The sequence below is a fragment of the Apium graveolens genome, chromosome 1, assembly GCF_009905375.1.
Source record: "Apium graveolens cultivar Ventura chromosome 1, ASM990537v1, whole genome shotgun sequence".
Taxonomy (NCBI): Eukaryota; Viridiplantae; Streptophyta; class Magnoliopsida; order Apiales; family Apiaceae; genus Apium; species Apium graveolens.
Genome location: NC_133647.1, coordinates 141,554,768 through 141,581,928, shown reverse-complemented (window position 1 = coordinate 141,581,928; position 27,161 = coordinate 141,554,768). Strand labels below are relative to the sequence as shown.

Genomic DNA, 27,161 nt, shown 5'->3' with positions numbered 1-27,161 from the left:
ATTTATCGTTTACTCTAAATTTTAATCAGAACTCGACCGTTAAGTTAAAAATATCAAAGCGGTCCGATTTGTGTAAAACGGTTTGGTTCGGCATGATTTCAGTTTAAACCGATTTTTGTTAATATAAAAATTCAACAATTAAATTGAAGTTAAACTTGAACGTGTGAAAAAAGAATCGAAAAGTTTGAATCATATTATGAATCTCTACTTTAACTTTTAAGAATATATTTAAATAAGATATAAAAATTACAAGAATTTGACAAATAAAAACAGAGTGAATAAGATCATCAAAATACGATTTTTATATTTTTTATGAATAAAAATAAAAATAATGAAAACACAATACATATATAAAAATTATGATCTCAATATATTTTAAGAAAGTCTTCGCGTTGCTACTTTTATATATTTAATAATCTCTTACATATTTTGTAGATTCTAGTTTATTATTATATATTACTCACATACATATATATATATATATTTATTAATTTTTCAAAAATTATTCGGTTTAGTTATTTCGGTCAGTTTGAAGCTAAAAATCAAAATCGAAACGAAAATATCCGATTTTTAAAATTTCAAACTGTTGATAAATCGAAAAAATCGGTTTGATTCGACCGTTTTAGGTCGGGTTGGATAATTCTTGCTCATCCCTACATACATACATACATACATACATACATACATACATACATACATACATACATACATACATACAACATATAAGAAATTAAGATAACATAAATAAACTTAATGTCTTCATAACCGATTAACATGATCTCTCCAAATAATGAATTTCCATGCTATACAACAACAATTATGGAATTAAAATTTTTAAACACTTTCTAGTATATCTTTTACGAAAATCATCTTTTAGTTGTCCGATAAAAAATTGAAAGAAACTGCACCTCTTTTAATTGTCCGATAAAAAATTGAAAGAAAGTGCGCCTCACAGCACATCATATTTTTCAACCATATAATTGTACACATTTCTCATTAATATACGAGTCTTGTAACTGTATATATTTGATATCGACCATAAAATACACATATCGGAGAAACATCATTCCATTAAAGACTGTACATAGAGGAAAGTAATTTCTGGTAACATGAAATATGTTTCATTTCATAAGTATTTATACAAATATTATGATAGTTGATATTAGATCATGTCATAGATGTGGCGCCCCAAAATCCGGGGTCAGGAATCTCGGAGGCCATGCCATCTAAACCACTATAAACCACATACCTCACATCACAATATTTAAATACTCACACTTTACGACCCCACACTTATCACACACACACGCTTACAGGTTATTGTCTTGGAAATGAATCATTCATTAGTAGAGTAGATCAAACCACAAAGTGATAATTATTACAACCCAAAAATAATTAAGTCTTACCGGGGAATAACCTTTAAGTAAGGCTAGTACGTCGGCCAAATATATGTTTCTTATTTATTACCTTACATAAGTCATACTTATAAATAAGCCGAACTAAAAACAACTGAAACTAATCCAGCTTATTCGGACTACCTGCGGTACAGCATCAAACAATCTACGGAATAGCTGACCATTTCCTACCCGTTTCCTGGCTGTGGTTCTCATGGTAGGCATCTTGATTCACTGTTGTATTGTGTCAATTTAAGATAACAAGTGTGAGCTATAATGCCCAGCATAATAATGTACAGTATGAAAATGAATGTATGATAAACTTACGTAAAACATCATATATGATAATTACATTTTATTCGAGAATAGTTTCCCTTGGTGATACACACCTTTTACGAAAACAATCCTTTGGTGGATTTTATTAACCTGCGAATACCTTAATAGTAAACCCAGCACCTAGGCTTAGGTTACGGTATTCCATCACAATTTCAATTGGAAGAATAGGATACTTGTTGGAGCCACCGCATACGATGATCAGTCGTAATACAATAATATTAACATTTTCTACTAGTAGAAGGACGACACCTTCGTACCCCGGTTATCACCCTGACCGCATTCGGGCTACGTGTCCCATTTTGGGTATACACATACTTCACAAGTTCCTGAGTACACCGAGTACCTTCGCCTGTGGTACCTTTGGTAGTCCATCTAGCACACATAGTACCAGAGTCTACCCCTCCCTTGTCCTTTTAAAATAATTCTATCATATCTCAAGAACTCGAACCACATCGAAGTTCCCCAAGCATTTTGCTTGTTGATAGAAACAACTTATCTCATTAGGGTATATATATATACATACACGTACTTCCGAAATTTTCGGGGAAAGTACTAAGGATGTGAGTTGACCGTTGTCAACAGATAATTAAATAAGGGGGGGAAGTTTCTCCTTGAAACTATATTCAAAATATTAAAATAAGTCGAGATAATATTCTCCGACGATCTGAAATTATTCGAATGATTCCTGAATATCCGAGAGTATTTTAAATCAGGTTCTATGATTTTTAAATCATAAATAAACCCTTTTTATAAATAACAAATAATTAAATGATAATTGATAAATAATTAAACCTCGAAGGAGTTTACTTTTTAAAAGAAAATAATATTTCTCAACTAATTTATGTCTAATAATTTAATGAACTTTTAATATTTACTCGAGTCGGAAGTAAATATTTACTGGAGAATACTTCTCCATAATAAATGAATAGTAGATAAATATTTCTTGTCCAAATGGTAAAGTATAGTTGAGGGAATACGATCTTTGGAAATTGTCTTAATAAAAGTTCGAGGTGTTTAACATTTTGTAAGTGGACGTTGGATCCCTTTAAACGTACTACTATGGATTTGTAATCGTCCTATAATATCACCGGAATGATTCCCGGGTTTTTATCTTGAAATCCCGACCGACTCTCGGTCTTATTATAATACGTCATACTTATAGCGGAATAAAATATTTCACGATATATATTTATCGTACAACATCGCTATATTATGCGAAAATTCAATAACTACGTATCATGGAAAACATGGTATTTATGCAATGATAATAAAAAAAAATCCTTTCACAACACAACAGTAAATGGAGTTGGGTTCGCAAACTTGTCTGGGTATCTCGAGGTGGAGGATGCTCTAGGTTCCGCTCGGAAATCTATAATCATAACACAATTTATTTCGTTAGGTTCTGTTCTAATTTACGGCGACTCGCAGTCATGTGCTACTTATTACGCACCCTCTCAACTTATATTACCCTTATTATTCCTTTAAGTCTTTATTTACATTATGGTCTCTTCCTTTTTCAAAGTATTTTAAGTCCATTTTCATTTTCGTCGTCGGCTCCGCTTATAGATTCTACGGTTTCTAATCGCGCGGTCTCGGCTCCGATATTTTTATAAAATTGAAAGTCATTATTTCCACTTAAAATTTTTATGGCAGTTAGAAAACTCAATATACTACTCTCTGTAAAATTTTCATGATTTATGAACATTCTTAAGTCGATCCTTTATATTTTCAAAATTCATAATTCGTAGCAGTTTTTGTCGCGTAAATCACTTTTAGTAAAACGACCATAACTTTTGATCCGTAAATCGGAATCAAGCGATTCAAACGCCTAAACGATCCTTATAACATTGTATATCATAAATAAGGGTTAAGTTTCAAGAAACTACAGTTTACATCCTCGGGAATTTCTGCAGAATCTTAAAGTTACGTTTTGTTCGTTTTAGTGAGATTACGTTTACGATCGGAGTTTCGTTTACGCCTTAGATCTTTATACTACCACCAACAATCAACATATCATCATCAACGCACTAACCCCTCTCAAGAACATCATGTTCTTGAGGCAACAATAATCAACCTTAAATCTACTTAGCTAAACATCAAGATTTCAACAATACCACTACTAAAACTAGGTTTACAACTACATACTAAAAGGATCTTGAACTTAAATCTTAAATAAAGTTGGGTCAAAGATTTTTACCTTTCTTGAGATCTTGAGATGTGTTCTTGATGATGGTGAAGTCTTGGGAGTGTTTAGTATGGTTTTTGGAACCTAAAACAACCATTGAAATCAAGAAATCAAAGAAGAGTTACTATTCATACTATTCATTCTTAACTTTCTTGATTTTATTTCACCCATCAAACCTTGATAAAAAGAGCTCAAAGATTTATCTTACCTTAGTTTGGTTGTTAGGAAGCTTGAGAATTAATGGGAGGATTTATCCATGATTAGAGCTTGAAGATTTGATTTTGGTTTCTTGGCTTGAAGAAGAAAAACCGAATGGGGCTTAATAAAGAAGTGGGGAGAGAGTTTTTGTGTTTGTTTCTTGGTTGCTTCTTGGAATGATGCAAGTGATAGCTTGTGATATCTTATATTGATTTTTATTCTCTAGTTATATCCTAGTATTTGATTTATGTTGCCAATCTAGGAGACAAATCTAGCTAGCTTGTAGTAGATTACAAGCTAAGCCACTTGCTTAGCCCTTTTAGCTCACTATTTGCTTAGCCTTGGTTGATCATTCTATCTCTAGCTCACTATTTGATAAAGTAACCATGATTACTTTCTTACCATGGTTAGTTAGTACGTTACGTTTATTTAATCGTTTACGCGTTCGCTCGGTCGCTTATGGTTAGTTAGTACGTTACGTTTATTTAATCGTTTACGCGTTCGCTCGGTCGCTTAAACGTTTTCGTAATACTTCCTCGTAAATGGTTCGCGACGTAATTCATTTCGTATTTATTCCTTATGTTTTGAATTACCATACTTGGATATAAATCCGTAGGGTTTTAAATTCGTAATTATATTGTGATTCTCGTAATCCTCGATGATTCGTAAATATGGTCGTTTTTCAAAGTTCGTTTTCTTCGAAAACTAATAACGTTTACATACACTCATTTAGTACGTAATATCATAATATCATCTCCGAAACTCATTTTCTCATGCACTACATAGTGTGAGCTAAAAAGTTTTTCCTCGTCCGTCGGGGTGACTATTCATTAAACGTTTTATAAGGTCTCAAAAATTCGAGTTATTACAATAGAGCTAGTTATATCTAACAAAATAAGAACCAAAGGTACACATAGAAGTTCAAACTCATTGTTTATCCATTAATTTTCTCACCGGAATAACATTATAATGCTCGATTTTACTAATGTATATTCTTAGAAGCATTATATTCTTTATCTGGTAATTAAATTTTTAAACAAAAAAGTTGTAAAACATTATATAGGATTTAATTTTTTGATCGTTTTAGAAGAACATTTTTATTCTTGAATTGTAACTAGTTGATTTATTCACGAGAATGTAGCAACTCATTGAAGATTTATACATGAATATATCTTTCAACGAATATTTGGCGTTCTTCATTTTAATATTCTAAACACTATTTATCTCAAGAACATAGAACCGGTAATCAAACACCAAATTATTTATCCACATATGATTCAAATAACAAACTATTTTAAAGTCATCAGTTATATTAACAGGACAAACAACAAGTGGTTTACAGGACAATCAACAAATTTGTTTGCAAGATAAACGGCAAGTTGTTGACAATCACCAAACTGTTATTCATTCAGAAATAATTTTTAATTTAGTTAGTATCGTATTCAACCCCCTTGTATTAAACCCCCTTCTACCATATTTTCTACCATATTTCGACATCCAACAAAACTTTAATGTTGTTGATCAAATTTAAATTATATATAATAATCTCATACTTGAATTGATCTACCAAATATTGATAAACTCATCAATACATATCATCACATAAAAATATATCGCAAACAATCCAACAAAATTAATCTTTAAACATACTTAAATAAATATATAGGTTTCTCAACAAAAATCCAAAGTACAGAATATTCAGATCAGTTTCCTTATTCTCCAATGGAATGGGTAAATGTCTAGCCGGAATTTTTTTACCACGCTGGTCATAATGTAGTAGCCAGAAAAAAACCCGGAGCCAATAACAACATTTTGCCACTATATATGGCGCTCTAGTCTAAGGAATATGGCAGTCAGACCAAACCTTCTTAACCCCTGAACTACAGCTGAAAGTGCATTCATAGTCAAATCATCAAACATGCAGACTGATAACAAATCTTAAATGTACCTACGCAAAGTAAAATAATTCATCTGCATAATGATACTACCAAGTCTTTTTAAGTCTTTCCGACAACTTATGATCACTTCCTGAGCATTTTTGCTGGGATTAAATGTGACAAACCTGCTCAACGAAAGTGACTACCAAATATATAATTGGCTGCTTTAAGTGACTCTGAAAATTTTCTCCTTCCTCGTTCTTGCTTCTGATTGCTAAAGCTGCTACATGGCCATCCAAACTAAATACTCACGAGACAGATTCCTAACTTTTTGACTGGATTCTGCTACTTTTTCGTACTCCCTGGGTTTTTGGAGGAGTAACTTCTACATTCTGCTTAGGTGTCTCCACACTTGTATTAGGTTCTGTGGCTTCACTAATAAACTCGGCTTTTCTTTTCCTTGCTCTTGTAATTCTAGAATTTTGCCTACTGCCTTCTTCATCTGCAACCATTTTCGATGTTATGTCTTTGTCAAAGCATTCTGTCAGGGCAGCCATTCCTTTATCTTGTTTCTTCTTTTTGACTTCACTGCAAGTAGCATTATCCAAGACCAATTTGGAGTTGGATTCAGACAAGTTCATGCTTTTCTGAAGGGGAGTGCCTTTGTCTGGGGTAATTTTAGCCGCATCTGATATCTTGTGTGGTGAGTGGCGAAAGCTATGGCGAGCATTTTCAAACCATTTGCTTACCTGTTTAACAAAGAACTTTTTGCAGAGAGGTGGAAAGAAAGATCCCGATAACTAACTAAAAGAAATTTATTTACCTGCTGCACTGAAAGACCTACTTCTGAAGCCAAACTCTCTTTCACAGCACGCTGAGGGTACTGATTTTCCTTGAAGGATTGTAGGAGTCTCTGCACAGAAAAAATACCATCATATTACTAATGCATTGTGGAACGTGTATATACATAGAATTGACTGTGTTGGAATACATAACTGTACCGATGGTTGAACACCCCAGTTTGCACAATGTTTTTCTATTTAAATTACATTATATATAATATAAACAGCAATTAACGTATGACAACGAACATTCACTTAAAATTATAAGAACAGCAGAACTTGTAGGATTTTTTTCTTCAACCACAGTATATGATTTGTTTTAATCCACTTAACCAAGAGGATTAATATGCAAAAAGTTGAAAATGAGGTCTCGCATACCTGGGTTGCATGTTCCCCAAATGATGATGTTCTAGAAGTACTTTTACCACCAGTGGGGGAAGAATCCTTCTGTAATCTAGCAGGGGTAGATTCTGTGCCGCTGATGTCAGACTCCTTTTTAAGTCTAGAAGAACTTCTACCACGAGCGGTCGTAGAACTTCTACAAGATTTAGAAGAAGTAGAATTTGTGCCATTAAAGTGGAGCTTCTTTTTAATTCCGCCCTTAATTTGGGCAGTTTCACGCATTTTGTGGTCCAGCTCCAAATCATCGGTCTCTTTCTCATGCTCCGTAGTAGGATTAGGCGAGAATGAATCTTTTTTGTCAGAATTATTCTTTTCTGTGTTTGGTGACGCTAATTCCCTGTAGTCTTCGTCACTTGAATCAGAAGATGTGTTTCCATATTCCTCCTTGAAAATTAGGGATTCATGAACCAGAGTAATCAATTTAGGCAGAAAAAACTAAATTTACCATATCTTACTCAACTAGGAAAGATAAAAATTCTTCAAACACTGTTAAATCCAAATGTGCCTAAGATGTACCTGATTTGGACCAATACATATATTAAATTTGAGTACTGCTATAAAATTATTACGGATGTCATATTCATTAAAATCAGTATAAAGAGTGTAAACATCATGCTTAATATTTCATTTCAAGTGTTTTAATCTGCAAGACGCATTCACATTTACATGGAACTAAAACATTAAATACAAGGCATCAATGTTATAGAATAAGATTATTCTAGCAAGTCCATCTTCTCCTTCTAATCACATTTTTTTCTAAGATCTTAAATATATTAACTAATCCATTGCATTCTTCTCCTTCCAGATACTACTACATATCTTACTAAGTTTAAGATACTTTTCTTTGTTAAGAAAATATACACTCTATGGACATTACTGACTCGTCGACGTCCCCAGTACTAGTGAGTTTCCATGGGGAACGGTTTTTGAGTGTATAAATGTCCGAGGTGGCTCATTACGGCGTGCTTTTTAGTGCATATGCAGCATAGGTTAATTATGGTGATGTCTGAGTTGTACAGGAACAAGATCATATCTTGTCGAATAACACCACATACATCTACAGTGTCCATTTCGTCTCAAAAGTCACAATTTTTTCATGGACATGAACGTAGCTCGTCAAACTCGATAGAAAAATTAATTGCCAATTACAAAAGACTTGTGTCACAAGAGGTGCTTACATCATGTAGCTTTTTGTAGTCCAATCTCTTTACTTGTCTTTTTGGATAAATAGAGGCAAAATCACCTTCTTCAGGATCACCAGTCTCTTTCCCATGCTCTGTAGTAAGATGCTCTAAATTAGGCGACAATGAGTCGTCTTCGTCAGAACTATTCCTTTTTTTATTTGGTGACGCTAAATCCATGTAGTCATCATCACTAGAATCAGAAGACGTGTTTCCATATTCCTCCTTTAAAATTAGGGATCCATGAAACAGAATAATTAATTTAAGCAGGAATAACTCATATACCACATATTACTCGACTGGGAAAGAGCAAAATTCTTAAAAGATTGTTAAATCCAAACGAGCCTAAGATGTACCTGATTTGGAGCAATACATATTTCAAATTTGGCTACATCTAAAAAAATATTAAGGATGTCATACATATTATTGATATCAACATAAAGAGTGTGAACATTTCTTCATATTTCATTCCAAGTCTTTTAATCTGCAAGACACATCCTATACACACATACGTTTACATGTAAAAAATCAAATACAAGCTATCAACGTTATATGAATAAAATTATCGTAGTAAGTCCATCTTCTCCTTTTAATCACTTTTTTTAAAAGATTCTTAAAATATATTTAACTAATCCATTGCATTTTTCTTCATCCAGATACTGCAACAAATCTTACAAACTTAAAGATACCTTTTTTATGATAAAATATATACCATATGGACATTAAAGACTTACCCACATCCCCACTACCGGTGAGCTCCCACGGGAGAACGTTTTTTGAGTGTATTCATTGTCCAATGAGGCTCAACGTGGTGTGCTTATTAGTGCATAGGCGAAATAAGTTAACTCTAGTGTTCTCTAAGTTGAACAGGAACAAAATATTCTCTTCTGGCATTACACCACATGCATCACATTCACATATCTATAATGGCCGCTATGTCTCAGAAGTAACACAACTTTTCTAGGACAAAGACCAAGCTCTACTGTAAATTAATCAATAGATTGCAAGAGAGCTGTTTAATAAGATGTGCTTACATCATGTAGCTTCTTGTAGTCCAATCTCTTTAATTGTCTTCTCGGATACATAGAGGCAGGATCACCTTCTTCGAGATGTCCATCTTCCTCATCACTCCTCACGCGATCTGGAGATAAGGTCACTGGTCCTTGAACTTCACCAGAAGGTTTACACTTATCAAACACAACAGTTAAATCTTCTGAATCAGATGTGAAATCAGAACTTGAGCTTTCCACTTTAGACTTCAGATCAATATTTAAGCCATCAGGATCGTAATCATCATCCTCTGAATCATCTGAAGGAAGACCTAATAACAGTTCCTTTTGCGGTAAAACCCGCTGATCATCTGATGCCGAATGATTATCAGAGTCATCTGAACTCGATACACCTACCTGCACTTTCTCATTCAAATTAGGATCATCAGGATCATAATCATCATCCTCAGAATCATCTGAAGGCAATCCAGATAAATCATCTAAATTTTTCCCAGCTGCTGCTGCTGCTGCCTCAACCGCGAAGACTTTCTGCAGATGCAAAAAGTAAGAAACATCAAACCAAAATGCATTTTTTAACTTGCATTGTCTGACTAAAGTTGTTGTTTAGACCTCCCAGCTGTCACTGACTGAAATGTTTGTTCCTTGAGAATCATTAAGTAACTCTAAGCAGTCAACCTTGCAATCACATCCAGGGCAAAGCCAACCCTCATCACCAGGAGGAACTGAAGCATATTACATAAAGAAAGAAAGGGAAAAAGATGAGGAATAGGACATTAATCACAAGAGACAAAAGTTATAAAAAATTATCATTGTTTTAAAGATTAAAATGTTACTGTGTTCTATCAGCAATGGTGGGTCCAAACAGAATTGGTGGAATCCACGCTCGCAAGCACCATCGCAGAGGATGATATCATTACTAAGAGTCACATCTTTGGATCCACATTTTGCACAGAATATCTGTCACAACATACATATCTTATCCAAGCATTCATAAAAGAAAATTTGTAGTGTCAACAGAATTAATATAAATAAAGGAGAAACATGGTGCATTGTCCTGCACAATAACTTACATCTTCACTGTCAATTTCTCCTTCAGAATCAAATAGAGTTTCTGGAATTCTTCCCTCGGTACATAATGAATCCAGACGCTGAAATACATCTCTGATTTTCAATTTGCGACGAAGAATTTCAGTTTTTGCCCGTTGAAGCTCCTTCTCTGGTTTTAATTTTTCTAAGCTGAATCATCACAAAGTAAATGACAACAAAAATCAGAAGACTTTACTATAGAATCATCCAGAAACATCACAATGATTTGCACTTACTGATTCCTCTATAAAAATGCACGTCAGAATATATTGCACTCACTAATTCCTCTATAAAAATAGACATCAGAGTAGATAGCACATTTATCAGAGCATTTCCAAGAGACTCTTAGTCCCCTCCGTAAACATAATGCAAAATATTAGCTTAGGTAATCTAGTGCATATAATATATCCTTATATCCATTCCTTTATATTTATTATTATAAAATAGCACAAGATTTGAGAATTGAGATGGTGGGAATCCCCCAGGGAGGGGGGGGGGATTGTACGAGTTAATAAGCTACCGAGTCTTCATAACAATTATAAGTTTATATGAACACATTAGTTACTGACTAGTAACTAGTAATAATAGGCTATAAAACCATTATATAAGATACTGATTAAAATGATAACTAATTATTTGATCACCTTTTTGCAACATGAAGAACAAGCACAAATCACATTCATAGGTTATGTAAGTAAAAACAGTTAAAAAAATTAACAGCATACATGTTAATAAAAATTAGGGAGGACTGTAATTAGGATTCAAAAAAAATACATTTGATAAGTTAAGTAATTATAACATAGTCGATAATAGTTGTAGGAGGTTTTAATTCTAATTCTATTTACATGTGCTGCTTTTATTAATTACTCACATTTTATAATAATATGTACTTGCATCGGTCTACATTTTAAAAACTCATTTGGTCAGTCAACTGCCTTGCCTCCAAAATCCAGGTTGCTTGGTTGAGTCAATGACAATTTGACAACTATTGGACTGGCTAATCAGTTGCGCATAACAACTTCGGGTTTTTAAATGTCTTATACACTAACAAGTTTAAACATCTCAAATACATGCAAATATATGTAATTACGAATGCAAGGGAAACAACGTATCAGCCTTTGGACTAGTTTACAACTCAATAACGATGTTTAATATGCAACTTGAAAACCAACAAACAAAAATCAGGCCACAAGAAAAAAAGTGAGCAAGGAGATAAATGATTTAAAAAAGTGCAAACCTTTGCCCTTTCCATCCTTCCCCCGAGTAAGCATCAATGAAGCTCTTTTCATATTGTATTCTTTGCAGCAAATACCTTAGATGTTTCCTTATTCTAGAGAATTCATCGCCTTTATTTTTCTCTAATAGTTTTTTCCTCTTCTTCTTTTTCTTTTCTTTGTCAGCACTTTCTTCCATCACAATATTAGTTGTGTCAGGTACTTTCGATTTTTCCTGCGACCTTGAGCGCAATGATCTGCTGCTGTTTACTGGTAATTGTTTATTCTTTTTTCTTTTCTCAGTTAATACCTTGACACTGTCACTACACTCTAAAGATGTAAGGGAGATTTGTCCGTTTCCGGGCAACACGGGAGTTCCTTTAACTGCGTCTTCCGAATTACTAGGACCCTCAGTACCAGTCTCTTGACCAGGTCCCAATTGCTCAAGACCAATTTTTTTTGAAGCATTATCTGTTGGCGGTCCAAATAAATCACCAGTATATATTCTGGATTGAATGTCTATCTTTGAAGTTGAGGACTCCAAACTATCATTTTGGGTCACTTTTTCTGGAGGTGTTCCCTCCTGTTCCATACTGATATGCTCAAATTCAGAATTTTGGTCTTTTATTGGTTCATTGTCAGTATTTTCTGTGGCAATCACATGGTTTTCTTTAGCTTCATCAGCAACTATATCAGATCCAAGCTTATAATTATGGTCTGGCGTAACTTGTTTTGAGCTTGATAATATTCCAGTGTGATTTTCGTCTTGAACTTTCACAGGACTAGAACTGCACAAATTTGTATCTTGTGGCAATTCTCCAAGAGGCAGAAGTTTAATTGAATCTTCTGCAGACGGTACTATCTTAGCTCCGACAGAAATATATACCTCAACCTTTGTTCCTGCTGATTCATCTTTAGCCATTGCATTTTCCATATGCCCGTGTGTTGTACATCTACCATTTGGGACAGTATGATGTTCTTGCTCTAATTCCTTTGGCTTCGTGCCTGAGCTTTCTTCCATTATACTGCATTGTTGCATTAGAGATACATCAATATTAATAGCTCAACTGAATAGATTTTTAAGAGTTTTGTAAATAAATAATAATACAAATGTAATTTCTCTAATATTCCTGTAGCAGATACATGTAATACATAGCCACATTCATCGTAATGTTTTTCCCTGCATATAGCAATATAATAAGATGATGTAGTAATCAAAATTTACTAAAGGTAGCGCTAGCAGAAGGACACTAAAAACATGAAGTATGAATGCGATTTCCCCCTGGTTGGTATGACTATTTTCTTTCCTCTAAATAATATACCAAAATGGTTAAGGTAGATGAAATCGCATTCATACTTCATGCTTGTGGTTGATATTTTTTTTTTATTTTCATACCCATACATCAAACCCCCAAGGTATATAGGTTTTTGAAACCAGGGCGAGGTATGAGAGGGTGGTATGACTATTATTTTTTTATTCCTCTAAAATATATTAATAATAACAAAAAAAGATAAACAAATTAATGTTACAAATAATTAAAAAAAAATATTTACATTTTTTATATTTTATAAAAAAATTATTTTAATTAATAACTTACTAATATTTCAAAATAAAAATACTAATTCCAACACTAAACAAAACACATTATATCATTAATGAAACTTAAAAGTTAAATCCCATACCACCTACCTGATTCTTGATTCCAAACTCATACCAATTTGTGAATAGTTGCATAGAGTACAAATTTGAAGCTGCTTTCGACATTGATACGGATTCTTTTAATGTTCCAGTTGTTCAAGAGGATAAAATGACCGTTGATATTATAGAGGTTGAGTATATTAACTTGGTCATTTTGGAATACTTTCTTCAGTCTCCCTGGTAGTCCCATTTCACAGTTTTTGCACCTCCTCGACTATTTTTAAATTAGTGTAAAAGACTGTTCTTCGTTCTAGTTCAGTTTTGCATGGTTGTTACCTTCTACCGAACTTGCAGTCAAATTTACTCGAACAATGAGAGAATAATCGGGAATGGTAGTGAAGAAATTTTATAATAGTTAGTAATTCGTTATACAAATAAGTTATATATTTATATGTTCTATGCATGCATGATGTACGAAAAGATAGCAAAACAAAGATTATACACTATTGGGTGATTAAATCGCAACCTAATCACTACCCTAATTTAAATTCCAAGAACAATTGATCGCACCCCAATTTATATTCCAAGAACAATTGATGCAAATATTATTTCAAGAAAATTTTGTATATAATCGGAGCTGAAAAATATGTGGGGATTACATCAGATATAGAATACCTAATTAAATAACTTAACAGACTAAGGCCCGTAACCAGTTGGACTTTATTATAAATGAAGTAATATTTTAGTAAACTCTTAATCCGAATTATAAAACATATAATAAATAAAATATTTTCCTCTACGCCAAATTTATATAGTCTACATAAAAAATGTAAATAAGAATCCATCACTTCTGTTCCCTGTCAATATGGCTAGTAGCTTATAAGATTTATAGTTTATCTATAATAAGTCAAGTTGTTTTAGGCCTTGGTACATTAGGTTATTTTTTTTAAGGTTTTTATTCCTTGTTTATGTACTGTGATCCTCACATATTATATTAGACTTGATTATTGAGGTATTGTCAAATATGATATTTAGTCTTTGTATTTTATGGATTGTGATCCATAGTCTCTCATCCCTTCTGCGGCCATGGAATCCTTGGGATAGTGGAATTTATGCCGTTAATCCACCCAAGTTACCTTTTTATTAATTTCATTCAATATGTTCAATGTTTCCTATATATATCATGCATCACCGTCTCCTTCTAGGAGACTTGGTTATTTAACAATAAGAGTTGGTTGTTTCATGAATCATGATGAATCAAAGGTTTGTCTTTTACAAATTTTACAATACCCGACTAGACAAACAGTGACATAAGCCTGATAAGAGAAATCTAATGATAGTCTCAGCTTCCATGTCAGCCCTTACTCAACCGGATTTTTATCCAGTGAAATACAAGTAAAAGCATTACTTCTAGATGACCTTGTAATACCAACAAGACCCATATGGAGCTGACACCCAAAAAGACTACTAGACAGGTTACTAACACATAAAAAACAGTGCAACAAACTAAACATTAAACCACAAAACAAAAAATGCTCAAGTATCTACAAAGAACTAAGGTCTAAGGATAACAGGAAGTTGGGCCGTTGTACCAAACTCATCTCTTGAGCATCTCTACCAGTCTACCTAATACAAAGAATCCAAAAGAAACTACAGAAACTATTTAGCTAAATGCAATTGTAACTCTTTTTAAGTAGTCCTACACTCATATGTGCATCCCACATCCACCAAAATCCTAATTATACCTACCACACTGCACACCCATAGCAAAATGAACACGTTAACTTATCTGTCACCCGCTGATAAAGTTCAAATTCAGACAATATTATTAATATCAAATCATACAAGCAGTGGACAATGGTTGCAGAATTGTCATACAAAATAAAAACAACAGTATTTGAACCAAATCCTCAATCAAAAAATCCAGTAAATTCAACCAACTCGGCGATCACATTTCTGTAAACATCTGATACCTAAGCTCTGTATTCAATTTCCAAAGTAAAAATATTTGTTGTGAGCGGAACCAAAACAGTATGACCATGAACCATCTGGCTAAACTGTGATACACCCAACAGAGGCAAAGCAACCCATAATGTATTCGAGAAGGAAAAATAAAGATGCAAGGGCAAAAGGGTCAAATTAACTACACAGGTCAAAGTTAAAGAAAAGATGGAGTCAAGGGGGTAAAAGGGTAATTAGTGAAGAGGATAGTAAAAAGGGGGAGGAGGCTAGGGTTGGAGTTATCGATTGACTGTATTAGTATTCTCGTAGATTGGAGGCGACTGGGCGTCTCGAACTGTCCCAGATATCCAATACTTTACGAATTATTGCTGCTATTAACAGTAAATTGAGTGTGATTAATTGCACAACTTAGTTAGTTCATTACAAAGTGGTATTAGAGCAACAATCCAATGGGGCCGCCAACAATGAATCAAAGAGTGGAGGAGTTAGAAGGCAAATTAGCAGATCTGGATACAACGGTGACAGCGATGGTCTCCAAGGCGGTTGAAAAAGCTACGGAGGCTATGAGACACTCCTTGACAGAGGTGTTGTTAGATGGGCAGAATCAGGCCACAAAAAAATTGGGGGCAGAGATCGAAGTCGTAGCGGGTCGTCTAGAGGGAAGAATTTCTCGCAGCCGTGAGCACCAAGAGGCGTTAATCAACTCTATGAGGAATGAACAGATCAAATTACAGACTGAGATACGCAGTACGATGACAGAGCTGCAAAATGTTCAAGTACCAGTGAATGGTAAGCTGGATGGAAGTGTTAATCAGCCCGAACCAGTAATGGCAGGTATGCATACTCCTGTCCAAGGTATTCCTACTTCTTTACTTGCATATGATGGGGGTAGTGGATTTGGGTTTCGTGACAGGCCTTGGGAAGGTTATGGTAGAGGTGCAAGTAAGAATGATGAAAGTGGATTTGTAGGAGGAGGTTCTGGTGGAGGTTCGGGAGGTTCTGGTGGAGGTCCGGGAATTGGAAATATCGGAAGTTGGAAATGCCAGTGTTCGATGGTCATGACCCAGATGGTTGGATAACTAGAATTGAACGGTATTTTCAGTTTTATAAGATGGGAGAAGACGAGATGTTAGAAGTGATTGCAGTTGCATTAGAGGGTGACGCTTTGCAGTGGTACCAATGGGAGAACAAGAGACATCCAATTCGCCGTTGGATGGATCTGAAAACATTTGTATTGAGGCAATTTCGACCAGTCAGTGGAGGGTCTTTATATGAGCAATGGCTCTCCAATGCGCAAACTTCTACTGTAAATGAGTATAACAGAAAGTTCATTGAAACGGCATCCCCGTTAGATCGAATTCAAGAGAATATACTCATGGGACAGTATATCAATGGGCTCAAGGATGAGGTGAAAATGGAGGTGAGGTTACTTAATCCCTTAAGTCTGGAACAAGCAATGGAGGTGGCGAGTAGAGCAGAGGAAAAGAATCGAGTTACAGGAATAAGGAAATCTGGGTTGGGGTCAATTCGTACGGGGTCTTTTGTTGGGTTCTCAAAAGGAGCTTCCTCGGTAGCCCATTCTTCTTATGGGTTGCCAAATAGCCCTCTAGTTTCACGGCCCTGAAGTACGAGGTCTGCAGAATCACAAGGATCGGTCCAATCTCCAAGTACAATAACTTCGTTAGTAAACACCCAAGGGGAAATCAGAAGATTGACGGAGCGAGAACTTCAAGACAAAAGAGCTAAAGGCTTATGTTACCGTTGTGATGCTAAGTGGGTGGTGGGGCATCGATGTAGAAAAAAAGAGTTGAGTGTGCTACTGATCGAAGAGGAGGACGATTCAGAAGGGGAAGAAGGAGATAGTCTGTCATCGCCAAAAGAAGTAGTAACGGAAGTTTCACTCAACTCAGTGATAGGATTTTCGAACCCCAAGACAATGAAATTAAAAGGAATAATAGGTGACTATAAAGTAGTAGTGTTGATCGACCCGGGGGCTACGCACAATTTCGTGGCCCTGGATTTAGTGCGAGAGTTGGGGTTACCAGTCGAACAATCTGGAGGGTTTGGAGTGTGTTTGGGTAATGGAGATTCAGTTCGAGGAAATGGTATGTCGGGGAATTAAATTGCAGCTAGAAGGCGGAGTAGAGGTGATTTCTGATTTTCTACCGTTGGGGTTAGACAGTTCAGATGTGATTTTGGGCGTACAGTGGCTGGAAACTTTAGGGATAGTAATGACAGATTGGAAGCAGGAAATGACCCTTCCCTGGTTAGATCAAGAATTTCATTGAAGGTAATGGTCAAAACGTTAAAGAAGTCAGGTGGAGGATTTATGGTGGAGTGTAGGCAGATGGAAAAAGTGGAACTGCTGCACATGAATGCTAAAGAAGACCAGCCGGGGGCAAAAGAAACAGAAGTCCCTAGTTTCTTGGAGGACAGTTTGCTCAGATTCAGTCGGGTGTTTGAGGAACCGCAGGGCCTGCCACCCAAGAGATCTCATGAACATGCTATTCGCCTTAAGGAAGGCAGTGGACCAGTGGGAGTAAGGCCGTATAGATATCCTCAATGTCAAAAAGACGAAATTGAGAGGCTTATCAAGGACATGTTAGCGACGGGGATCATCAAACCGTCTACCAGCCCTTTTTCGAGCCCGGTGTTGCTTGTTAAAAAAAAGACGGTTCTTGGAGATTTTGTGTGGATTACCGGGCCCTCAACAAGGAAACTATCCCAGATAAGTATCCAATTCCGGTAATTGATGAGCTATTAGACGAATTGAGTGGGGCGACAATGTTTTCCAAGTTGGATTTGAGAGCGGGATACCACCAAATTCGGGTCCGAGAGGAAGATACTCATAAAACGGCTTTTAGAACCCATGACGGACACTACGAGTTCCTTGTGATGCCGTTTGGGTTAACAAATGCCCCGGCCACGTTCCAATCACTCATGAACGATGTGTTTCGACCGTTTTTGAGAAAATTTGTGTTGGTATTTTTCGACGACATATTGGTTTATAGTAAGAATCAAGACGAGCACATATACCATCTCCAACAAGTGCTGGAAAAACTGGAAGAACAGGGGTTAGTGGCCAATAGGAAAAAATGTGAGTTCGGGAAGGAGTCCATTGGGTACCTTGGACATGTCATATCTCAAGAAGGGGTAGAAGTAGACCGGAGCAAAGTGGCTGTTGTGTTGGAGTGGCCTCAACCCACTAATTTGAGGGAATTACGGGGGTTTTTAGGAATGACGGGGTACTACAGAAAGTTTGTGTATCACTATGCACAAGTGGCTCAGCCCCTCACGGAACAACTCAAAAAAGACAACTTTGGGTGGAGTGAAGCCGCAACTCAGTCCTTCAATCGGCTCAAGGAGGCACTAACGACATCACCTGTTCTGCGATTACCGGATTTTAAACAGCCCTTCATTTTAGAGACTGATGCTTCGGGTTATGGGGTAGGGGCTGTTCTTATGCAACTAGGCAGGCCCATCGCGTTTTTCAGTAAATTGTTGGGAGTAAGGGGGCGGCAAAAATCAGTGTATGAAAAAGAGTTGATAGCCATTGTATTGGCTGTGCAGAAATGGAAATATTACCCGATGGGAAGGCACTTTATCGTTAGATCAGATCAACAAAGCCTCCGGTTTCTAACCCAACAACGAGAGGTTAACCCTGAGTATCAAAGGTGGGTCACTAAACTGCTTGGGTATGATTTCGAGATACAGTTTAAACCCGGAGCAGCCAACCGGGTCGCGGACGCTCTATCCAGGAAAACAACAGGGGAAGTAATTCTTAATGCAATGGTGTCTACACATAGTGTGTCTTGGGAAAAATTAGACAAAGAAATTGCAGGGGACAAGGATTTACAACTGATCATTCAAGGTTTGAAAGGTGGAAATGGGGAACTTAGTAAATTGCAGATGATCGAGGGGCAACTTCGCTATCAAGGCAGAATGGTGGTACCAAAATCATCCAGTGTAAATTCTGAATTACTGATGGCATACCATGATTCAATGGTGGGGGGCCATGCAGGAGAAGTTAAAACGTATTTGAGGTTGGCAAGGGATTGGTATTGGAAGGGGATGAGAAAGGACGTAACCGAGTATGTCCGGCAATGTTTGACTTGCCGGCAGCAAAAGGTTTCACAACAATCTCCGGCGGGGCTGCTGCATCCCCTAGCCATTCCTACCATGGTATGGGAAGACATTACCATGGATTTTATAGAGGGACTTCCCATGTCATACGGATACAATTCAATTTTGGTTGTCGTGGATAGGTTCACCAAATATGCTCATTTTTTGGGACTTCGACATCCTTTTGACGCCTTCTCTGTAGCAACGGTCTTCATTAAGGAAATTGTGAGGTTGCATGGATTTCCGGGATCAATTGTTTCGGACCGAGATAAGATTTTTCTTAGCACCTTTTGGAAGGAGATCTTTAAGTTGCAAGGGTCAAGACTAAAGCGGAGCACGGCCTACCATCCTCAAACGGATGGGCAGACTGAAAATGTAAACAAAAGCCTCGAAACTTATCTTCGTTGTTTTGTCGGAGGGAAGCCAAAATCATGGGCAAAATGGCTACATTGGGCTGAGTACTCGTACAACACAGCCCCTCATCTTTCCACACAGATTAGTCCCTTCAGGGCATTGTATGGTAGGGAGGCTCCTCCACGTACTCCGCGTGGATAAAGGACAAGCTACAGTTAACAGTGTTGAGGAGCTACTGCTAGAACGGGATCACATTCTTGACGATTTGCAATTCCACTTGCACAGGTCACAACAAAGAATGAAACGAGCAGCTGATGCACACAGGCATGAGGAATCATTCTTGTTGGGGGACTGGGTTTACCTCAAGTTGCAACCCTATCGACAACAATCCTTGGCAAGACGGCCCTTTGACAAGCTAGCAGCGCGGTTTTATGGCCCCTTTAAAATTTCTCAGAAGATCGGAGCCGTGGCATACCAACTAGAGTTACCGGAGAGCAGCAAAATCCACCCCGTCTTCCATGTCTCGCAGTTGAAGAGGGCCGTGGGCCACGCACCAGCAAACCCCACCATTCCGAGTCAATTAACTTCAGAACTAGAGCTAATTGTTGAACCTGAAGAATTGCTGGAAGTGAGACAAATTCAGCAAGGCTCGGTCAGAAAGTTGGAAGCTTTAATCAAGTGGAAAGGCTTGCCTAATTATGAAGCGACTTGGGAAGATGTGGAGAAGGCAGGAGTGCAATTTCCAGACTTTCACCTTGAGGACAAGGTGAGTCTTTGGGGGCAAGGTAGTGTGATACACCCAACAGAGGCAAAGCAACCCATAATGTATTCGAGAAGGAAAAATAAAGATGCAAGGGCAAAAAGGGTCAAATTAACTACACTGGTCAAAGTTAAAGAAAAGATGGAGTCAAGGGGGTAAAAGGGTAATTAGTGAAGAGGATAGTAAAAAGGGGGAGGAGGCTAGGGTTGGAGTTATCGATTGACTGTATTAGTGTTCTCGTAGATTGGAGGCGACTGGGCGTCCAAACTGTCCCAGATATCCAATACTTTACGAATTATTGCTGCTATTAACAGTAAATTGAGTGTGATTAATTGCACAACTTAGTTAGTTCATTACATAAACCTTCCAAACCTAAGCACTGTGCCACCAAATGCTCAACTTAAACTTAAATTCTTATATATAACTGACATGTACTTAAATCTTGGGGTAAACCAGGATTATTATTTCGTTGCAATTGAGATTAGAACACTCAGCCTTCTAAACCTTTGCATTATGCCACTAACTCCGCTATCAAAACATATGTTTCATATAAATCAACACTTACTCAAATCTAGTGTCTCCACATAGCTCTGTGCCTTGATACAGAAATACAACCCCATATTATACAAATCGTATATTTACTACAACATTATTACTACAGTTAAACCTCGGTAAATAAATACCATCGAGACCAGATAATTTTATTCATTCATCGAGGTTAAAAATAATACTCAATCGGAAGTCGGAACAGAGAAAAAATAACAATTAATCGAGATTGTACTATAAGACCTTCTATAAACCGCAACATTATACCTAACAATTCAGACTACATTATCGAAGCCTAACAACATTACTGACTAAAAGCTATACCATATAAAAACTCAATATTATAACCCTAATATATACATCCACAAGTGCAACACAATTACACAAACATTAACCACAAAAACCCTAGAATCTTTAATTTCACAAAACAAAATGAAAAATAGATACACACAATACATTATAAACAAATGCATACATATGAGAGGAGCTTAGCTTACCTTGCAGAGGTGACAGAGAGATTGAATGATTGAAGAAAATGAAGTGAAGAAGTGAGATGCTTGAGCTAAAGAGGAGAGAGAGAGAGAGAGAGGCGGAGGTATGTATTTTTTGGTTTTATAGAGAGGGGGTAAAAAAAGTAGGGGGGAGAGAGGGGGGGACTTGTTTTAATTTGGTGTTCCCGAGACGTTTTCTCACCGCCGATAAAAATAAATTCCAGAGTCCTGCATTTATAAATTACTTACCTGTAATTTAGAAGAACAATGACGAAAATGTTATTTTTAAATGTTAAATATCTAAAAAGTCACTTTTGAAAATAATGAGCCAAAATGTCAGTTCATAACGATAATTGGTCTTACGTTTTGTTTTTTAATGTAAAACGGTACATGGTGTTCCGTTTTGATACTTTATTTTTTTAATTTTTTTATAATGTGCAAAACGTTAGTTGAAATAACGTTTTGGCTCAAAACGGTACATCATATAGCGTTTTGTACCAAAACGGTACTTTATCTACCGTTTTGCGCATAAAAAAAATTAAAATGTCAAAACGTTACACGAAATACCGTTTTATGTGTTTTGCATAAACGTTACACGATATACCGTTTTGAAGTTACATTTATGGCCATTTTTAACCCGCAAGTGACATTCAGGGCCACCACCCAATTTATAAGTAACTAGCTCTATACCCTTGCCCGAAGATTTATATATTAATTTTATTTAATGTTTTTGAATTATTTATATTAAGCCGCATTTCACAATGGTTTATTAAAATATTTTTTCCTTTTTCTGTTTCTTACCTTATATTAATTATTTTAAAATATGAATAATAAATAAATATAATAAATTAAAAAGTTTAAAAACCATTCTCTCATTAAACATGTTTTTCAATTAAACATGTTTACTCAAATGAGTCATTTTTTCATTATTCACAAATTTAATATCATAAAATTATATTATTTATTAGTCAACAATCAATATAATTATTTTTTCAATTTAGTAATATAAAATTTTGAGAAAATTATAAAAATAGATTGAAACGATACGAGAGACTTCACGCCACAACTCTCTTCTTCTCCTTTACATTAATGTATAATCATATAATGATTTTAAAAAATATTGAGAAACCATATTTATAGTTACTTTTCATTGGCTAAAAATTGAAAAAAAATAGAAAAATATAATATAATAAGTTAATTTTTAGAAGAAAGAGGAGGAGAAATGATATTTTAAAAATAAATTTATGAGAATATGAAGATGGTAAGTTGATTTAAAATAAAAGAATAAGTTTAATTGCAATGGAAGATGTTGTAAATCTCTTTAGAGAATATTACAAATGATAATAAATATTTATAGATACTTATATTTATAATATTATGTATGCAAAAAATTAAAAGATTTTTTTTTGGAAAAATATAATATATTGAGTTGATTTAAAAAATAATAATAAAGAAATGGTATTAAAACATATATTAAGGATAATATCAAAACTATAAATTTGTTTAAAGAGAAAATAGAAGTTTTATAAGAATATGAAGATGCTAAGTTGATTTAAAATAAAAGAACAAGTTTAATCTTAATGGAAGATGTTGTAAATCTCTTTAGAGAATATTACAAATGATAATAAATATTTATAGATACTTGTATTTATAATATTATATATGCTACAAATTAAAAGAATTTTTTAGGTTAAACATAATATATTAAGTTGATTTTAAAAAATAATAATGAAGAAATGGTATTAAAACAAATATTAAGGATAATATCAAAACGATAAATTTGTTTAAAGAGAAAATAGAAGTTTTAGAAGAATTTTATGATGGCAAGTAGATTTCAAAAATCTGAACAAAAGATTTTATGAAAACTTTAGGAGAATATTACGAATGATGATAATATATATTTAGAATAATATAAGATAATTATAGTTATTGACATTTATTAATTCAAAGTTGAGAAAATTAGAAAAATAGAATGAGACGATGAGAAAAACCACGTAAACGCGCTCGTCTTCTCCTTTATATAAGTATATTGATAATGATGATTAATTGACGTTTTTTGTAATTTTATTTTATTAAATTTTATATTTTTTCATTATATAATTTTCACATGATGAATATTCTGAATTTTAATTTATTTTATCTATTTTTTATTTTAAAAACTTTTTCATATAAAATATATAATTGAATTTTGGTGTGACGTCCAATTAAATGTGAATTTTTCTTTTACACAAAAACTGATTTTTGATGTATGCTATCGGCTATTTGCTTGTTTTAAGATTTGTTGCTTTATTGTGATTTAGTGTTTGTTTTCATTTGGCAACTTTAGTACACGTTTAATTGTCACGTTAAATTGTTTTTTTTTGCTGATGTTTGTTTTTCACTATAAGATGGAGACTTAAACAATGTAGACTATACTAATAAAGAAGAATTTACAATCTTGAACACTCGTGCCAATTTATCATATTACATATATCCCTGCAATTCACGAGATGATTTATAAATTTAATATTATATCAAATTATATGTTATGCATTTTATTGGTTTTTTTTGCCACTTGTGGTTTTTGTATACATGTTAGCCCAATGATATTAATTTATATTTATTTTATTTTATACTATTATTTATAAAATTGTTGTACAACTTGATTCTATTATTTATGAAATTACTATTTGTTAGGTATGAATACAACATAGAGGGGGTGAATGTATTTTGGCTTAAATGTTTGATTTTTGATCGACTTAGACTTTAGCAATTGGCTGTTATCAATGATTTAGTAGAATAGATGTTAAACATAAATAACTGTGCAAATATGTAAAACAAAGATCTTCAAAATTCACTTAATTTTATATTAAAAATCAAGCAGTGTTTTGCTACAAAATCTCTAAGTTCTTGTTTTAGAACTTAGCTCCTTTCTTGAGAGAGTATACAAGATTTTTTATCTAGATTGTTATAACTGACTAGAGGACCAGTGTTAACTTTATAACTCAGTTAACTGCTGGTTTACACAGAGGATAATAAACATGCTATTAGCTTTTCTAAACTGTCACTTGTCATTTCTATTTATAGAAAAGTAAATCTTCCATTTCTGACTTAGCATATCTTTAGCATTCCGTGTTTACTTTAATCTTCCTCTGTCAGTTAATCTTTGTCATTGATCTTGCACATCTCTCAAGCTGCTTTTTGTAGACTTGTCAATCCAGCTATGTGAATTGTTTGTTGATTTGCAATCTCGGATATTAAACTGTTCTGCAATTCTGTACTTAGAGAAATTTCTTCACTTCGAGATCTCCAATTAAGCTGTAGAGAACTCGACATCTCGATAGGCATGTTGGTTTCTCGATATCTCTGAAACTTCATTGTTGACTTGACTTATCGACAACTCTGAGTTCTCTAGTGAATTTTGGTTTATCGATAACTCAGAGTTCTCTAATGGACTTTGGCTTATCGATAACTCAGAATTCTCTAATGAATGTATACTTGTCGATATATCTGAGTTCTCGAATGAGTATCTGACTTATCGATATCTCCAATAGCATGTTCTGAGTTCTCGATAGACAATTCCTGAGTTCTCGATAGACAATTCCTGAGTTCTCGATAGGCAATTTCTGAGTTCTCGAATGACTTCTCTATAACACTAATTTTGTGACTTGTAGAGATCTTGATTTAGAATGTTTTTCATCAAACAGAATTATTCAACTCCAAGCTTCTTCATAATTATTCTGAGGCATGACCTTCTTGATCTTCTTCCAGATAGAATTCTTAGGCTTGACACTGTTTAGAGAAAAATGCTCCAGTCTGCTCCATTTACATTTTACAAACATTAAGTGTTACAAGTATAAATTACAGATTAAGGTTACAATACAACTAATCTCAGGGTTGTCAGAATGACTTAGTCTTGTTATGATACAGGCATGTCTTGCACAACAATCTCCCCCAATTTGTGAGAAGATTGTTTATCACAAATTCATGCCTGTTAACAAGACAAACCCCAAGTTAAAGAATGAGAATCAAACAATACAAAAGCTGATACAACACTTGTACATTGAATATTTGACAGCTAACAATAATTAAGTAAAGACTGAGCTTTCTGATCCTTTCTCAATTATGTTCTTAATCTATACAAGTATTTCCAATTCTTCTAAGCTGGGGGTGTCAGTTAGAGCCTCTATTAGTATCAGCAAATCTGGCTTATGATAACTAGCTAACATCCCTATCCTGTATCTTGACAAAGAGCCAACTTTTACATTCAGAAATTTTTCATCCTTTGATATTCTGCTCTTGCCTGTTGCCTTCAACTCTTCTGATCTTCTAATATACTCATCAATGTCATGCTCATACTTTCTCCTCCTTTCAGCTTGTAAATCTCTATGCTTATCTCTTATCTCCTCTCTGTTAACCACAAACACTGCCAATACTGTTCTCCATGCCTTAGTGGTTGAATCTTTACCATTCATCAAGCTTATCACCCTTTTCAGTTCAACAATTGAGAGAGAATCCATTAGTCTATTTCCAAGCTTTTCAAAGGACCCATCACTGCAGTAGATTCTAACTTCTTTGATGTTGATAACCCAAACTCTGACAATTCTTTCAGCTAGCTGTTGGAAGTAGTCTTCATCTGAATCCACAATATTTAGAGGTTGGAAATCATTTTGATCGTATATGTTCCAGATGGCCTTTTCACCAAATCCATGATCATTGAGAAATTCAACTGTCAGTTGTCTTCTTCTTTGTCTTCTTTGTCTTCTGAATCTTCTCTTAACCTTGGCTTCTTTTGGCCCTATTCCAACTGTTTTGAAGTTTGTTTTATGGGGTGGCTTGAATGAAGGTACAGTTTTGAGTCTTTTCAGAGAAATATGGCTGTGAGTAATTTGAGTTTTGTGGAGAGAGTTTGCAGTGAGCTTGTAGAAATACTTAGGCTTAGAGGTTTGAGGTTGAGCAGTTTTTGATGAGGTTGAATGTGAAGGTTTAGCAATTGGTATTTGGATATTTAGGGTTTGGAGGGGTTGTGAGGTATCATTTTTTTGTCTTTGTCTCCTTCCACCCCTCCTTTGAGTCTCAGATCCACTCTTCTTCTCCTTCTCTTTCTCACTATCACCTTTCCCACCAATTGCCTTGCTAGACTGACTTGAGTTTAAGCCAGAAGGATTTTAACCATCTTTCTTCTGCTCATCATCACCCAATTCATCTGTGTTGATTTGAGTTTTAGGCAAATTGGCTTCAGGATTATCAATGTATCTCCTCAGAATCTTGATCATAGCTTCATCTTCACTAGTCTTCAATTTCTTACTTTTCATCTCAGACTCAAGCACCATTATCAGTCTTCTGTTGGCCATGACACAATTTTTGGGTACTTGGAAATGTTTCAATTGCTTGGTTGTAGAGCAGATATAGTGCACCCCTTTGCTTGGATGTAGATAAGCTTCTGGGAATGCAGCTTCTTGAGCCTTCTTCAACTCTGCTAGTAGCATTTTCTCTTCATTGGTGATTATCCTGACCTTGTTAATCAAAATATCCACCTCAGATGCTCTTCTGGAAATTAGATAATTGAAGTTGACTTGCATA

The 27,161-nt window shown here is 35.0% G+C and overlaps 2 protein-coding genes across 3 annotated transcripts; one reads left to right on the top strand and one right to left on the bottom strand.

Moving 5' to 3' along the window:
* Positions 1-5,746: 5,746 nt before the first annotated feature.
* LOC141667475 (pathogenesis-related homeodomain protein) lies at positions 5,747-21,743 on the bottom strand. Of its 2 annotated transcripts, none has more exons than XM_074473999.1 (10): positions 21,606-21,743; positions 11,749-12,750; positions 10,496-10,661; positions 10,259-10,382; positions 10,035-10,147; positions 9,450-9,953; positions 8,413-8,640; positions 7,211-7,618; positions 6,814-6,903; positions 5,747-6,739 (listed from the first exon to the last, which is right to left on the bottom strand). In XM_074473999.1, exons 2-10 carry the CDS (start codon positions 12,744-12,746, stop codon positions 6,314-6,316), a joined length of 3,057 nt encoding a protein of 1,018 aa, XP_074330100.1. In that variant the 5' UTR covers positions 12,747-12,750; positions 21,606-21,743; the 3' UTR covers positions 5,747-6,313. The 2 variants fall into 2 exon arrangements, with proteins under 2 accessions (XP_074330100.1, XP_074330093.1); XM_074473992.1 differs by lacking the exon at positions 21,606-21,743 and adding an exon at positions 13,416-13,682.
* On the top strand, positions 20,101-20,721 carry LOC141707499 (uncharacterized). The gene has a single exon (XM_074510696.1). It carries the CDS (start codon positions 20,101-20,103, stop codon positions 20,719-20,721), a length of 621 nt encoding a protein of 206 aa, XP_074366797.1.
* Positions 21,744-27,161: the final 5,418 nt, after the last annotated feature.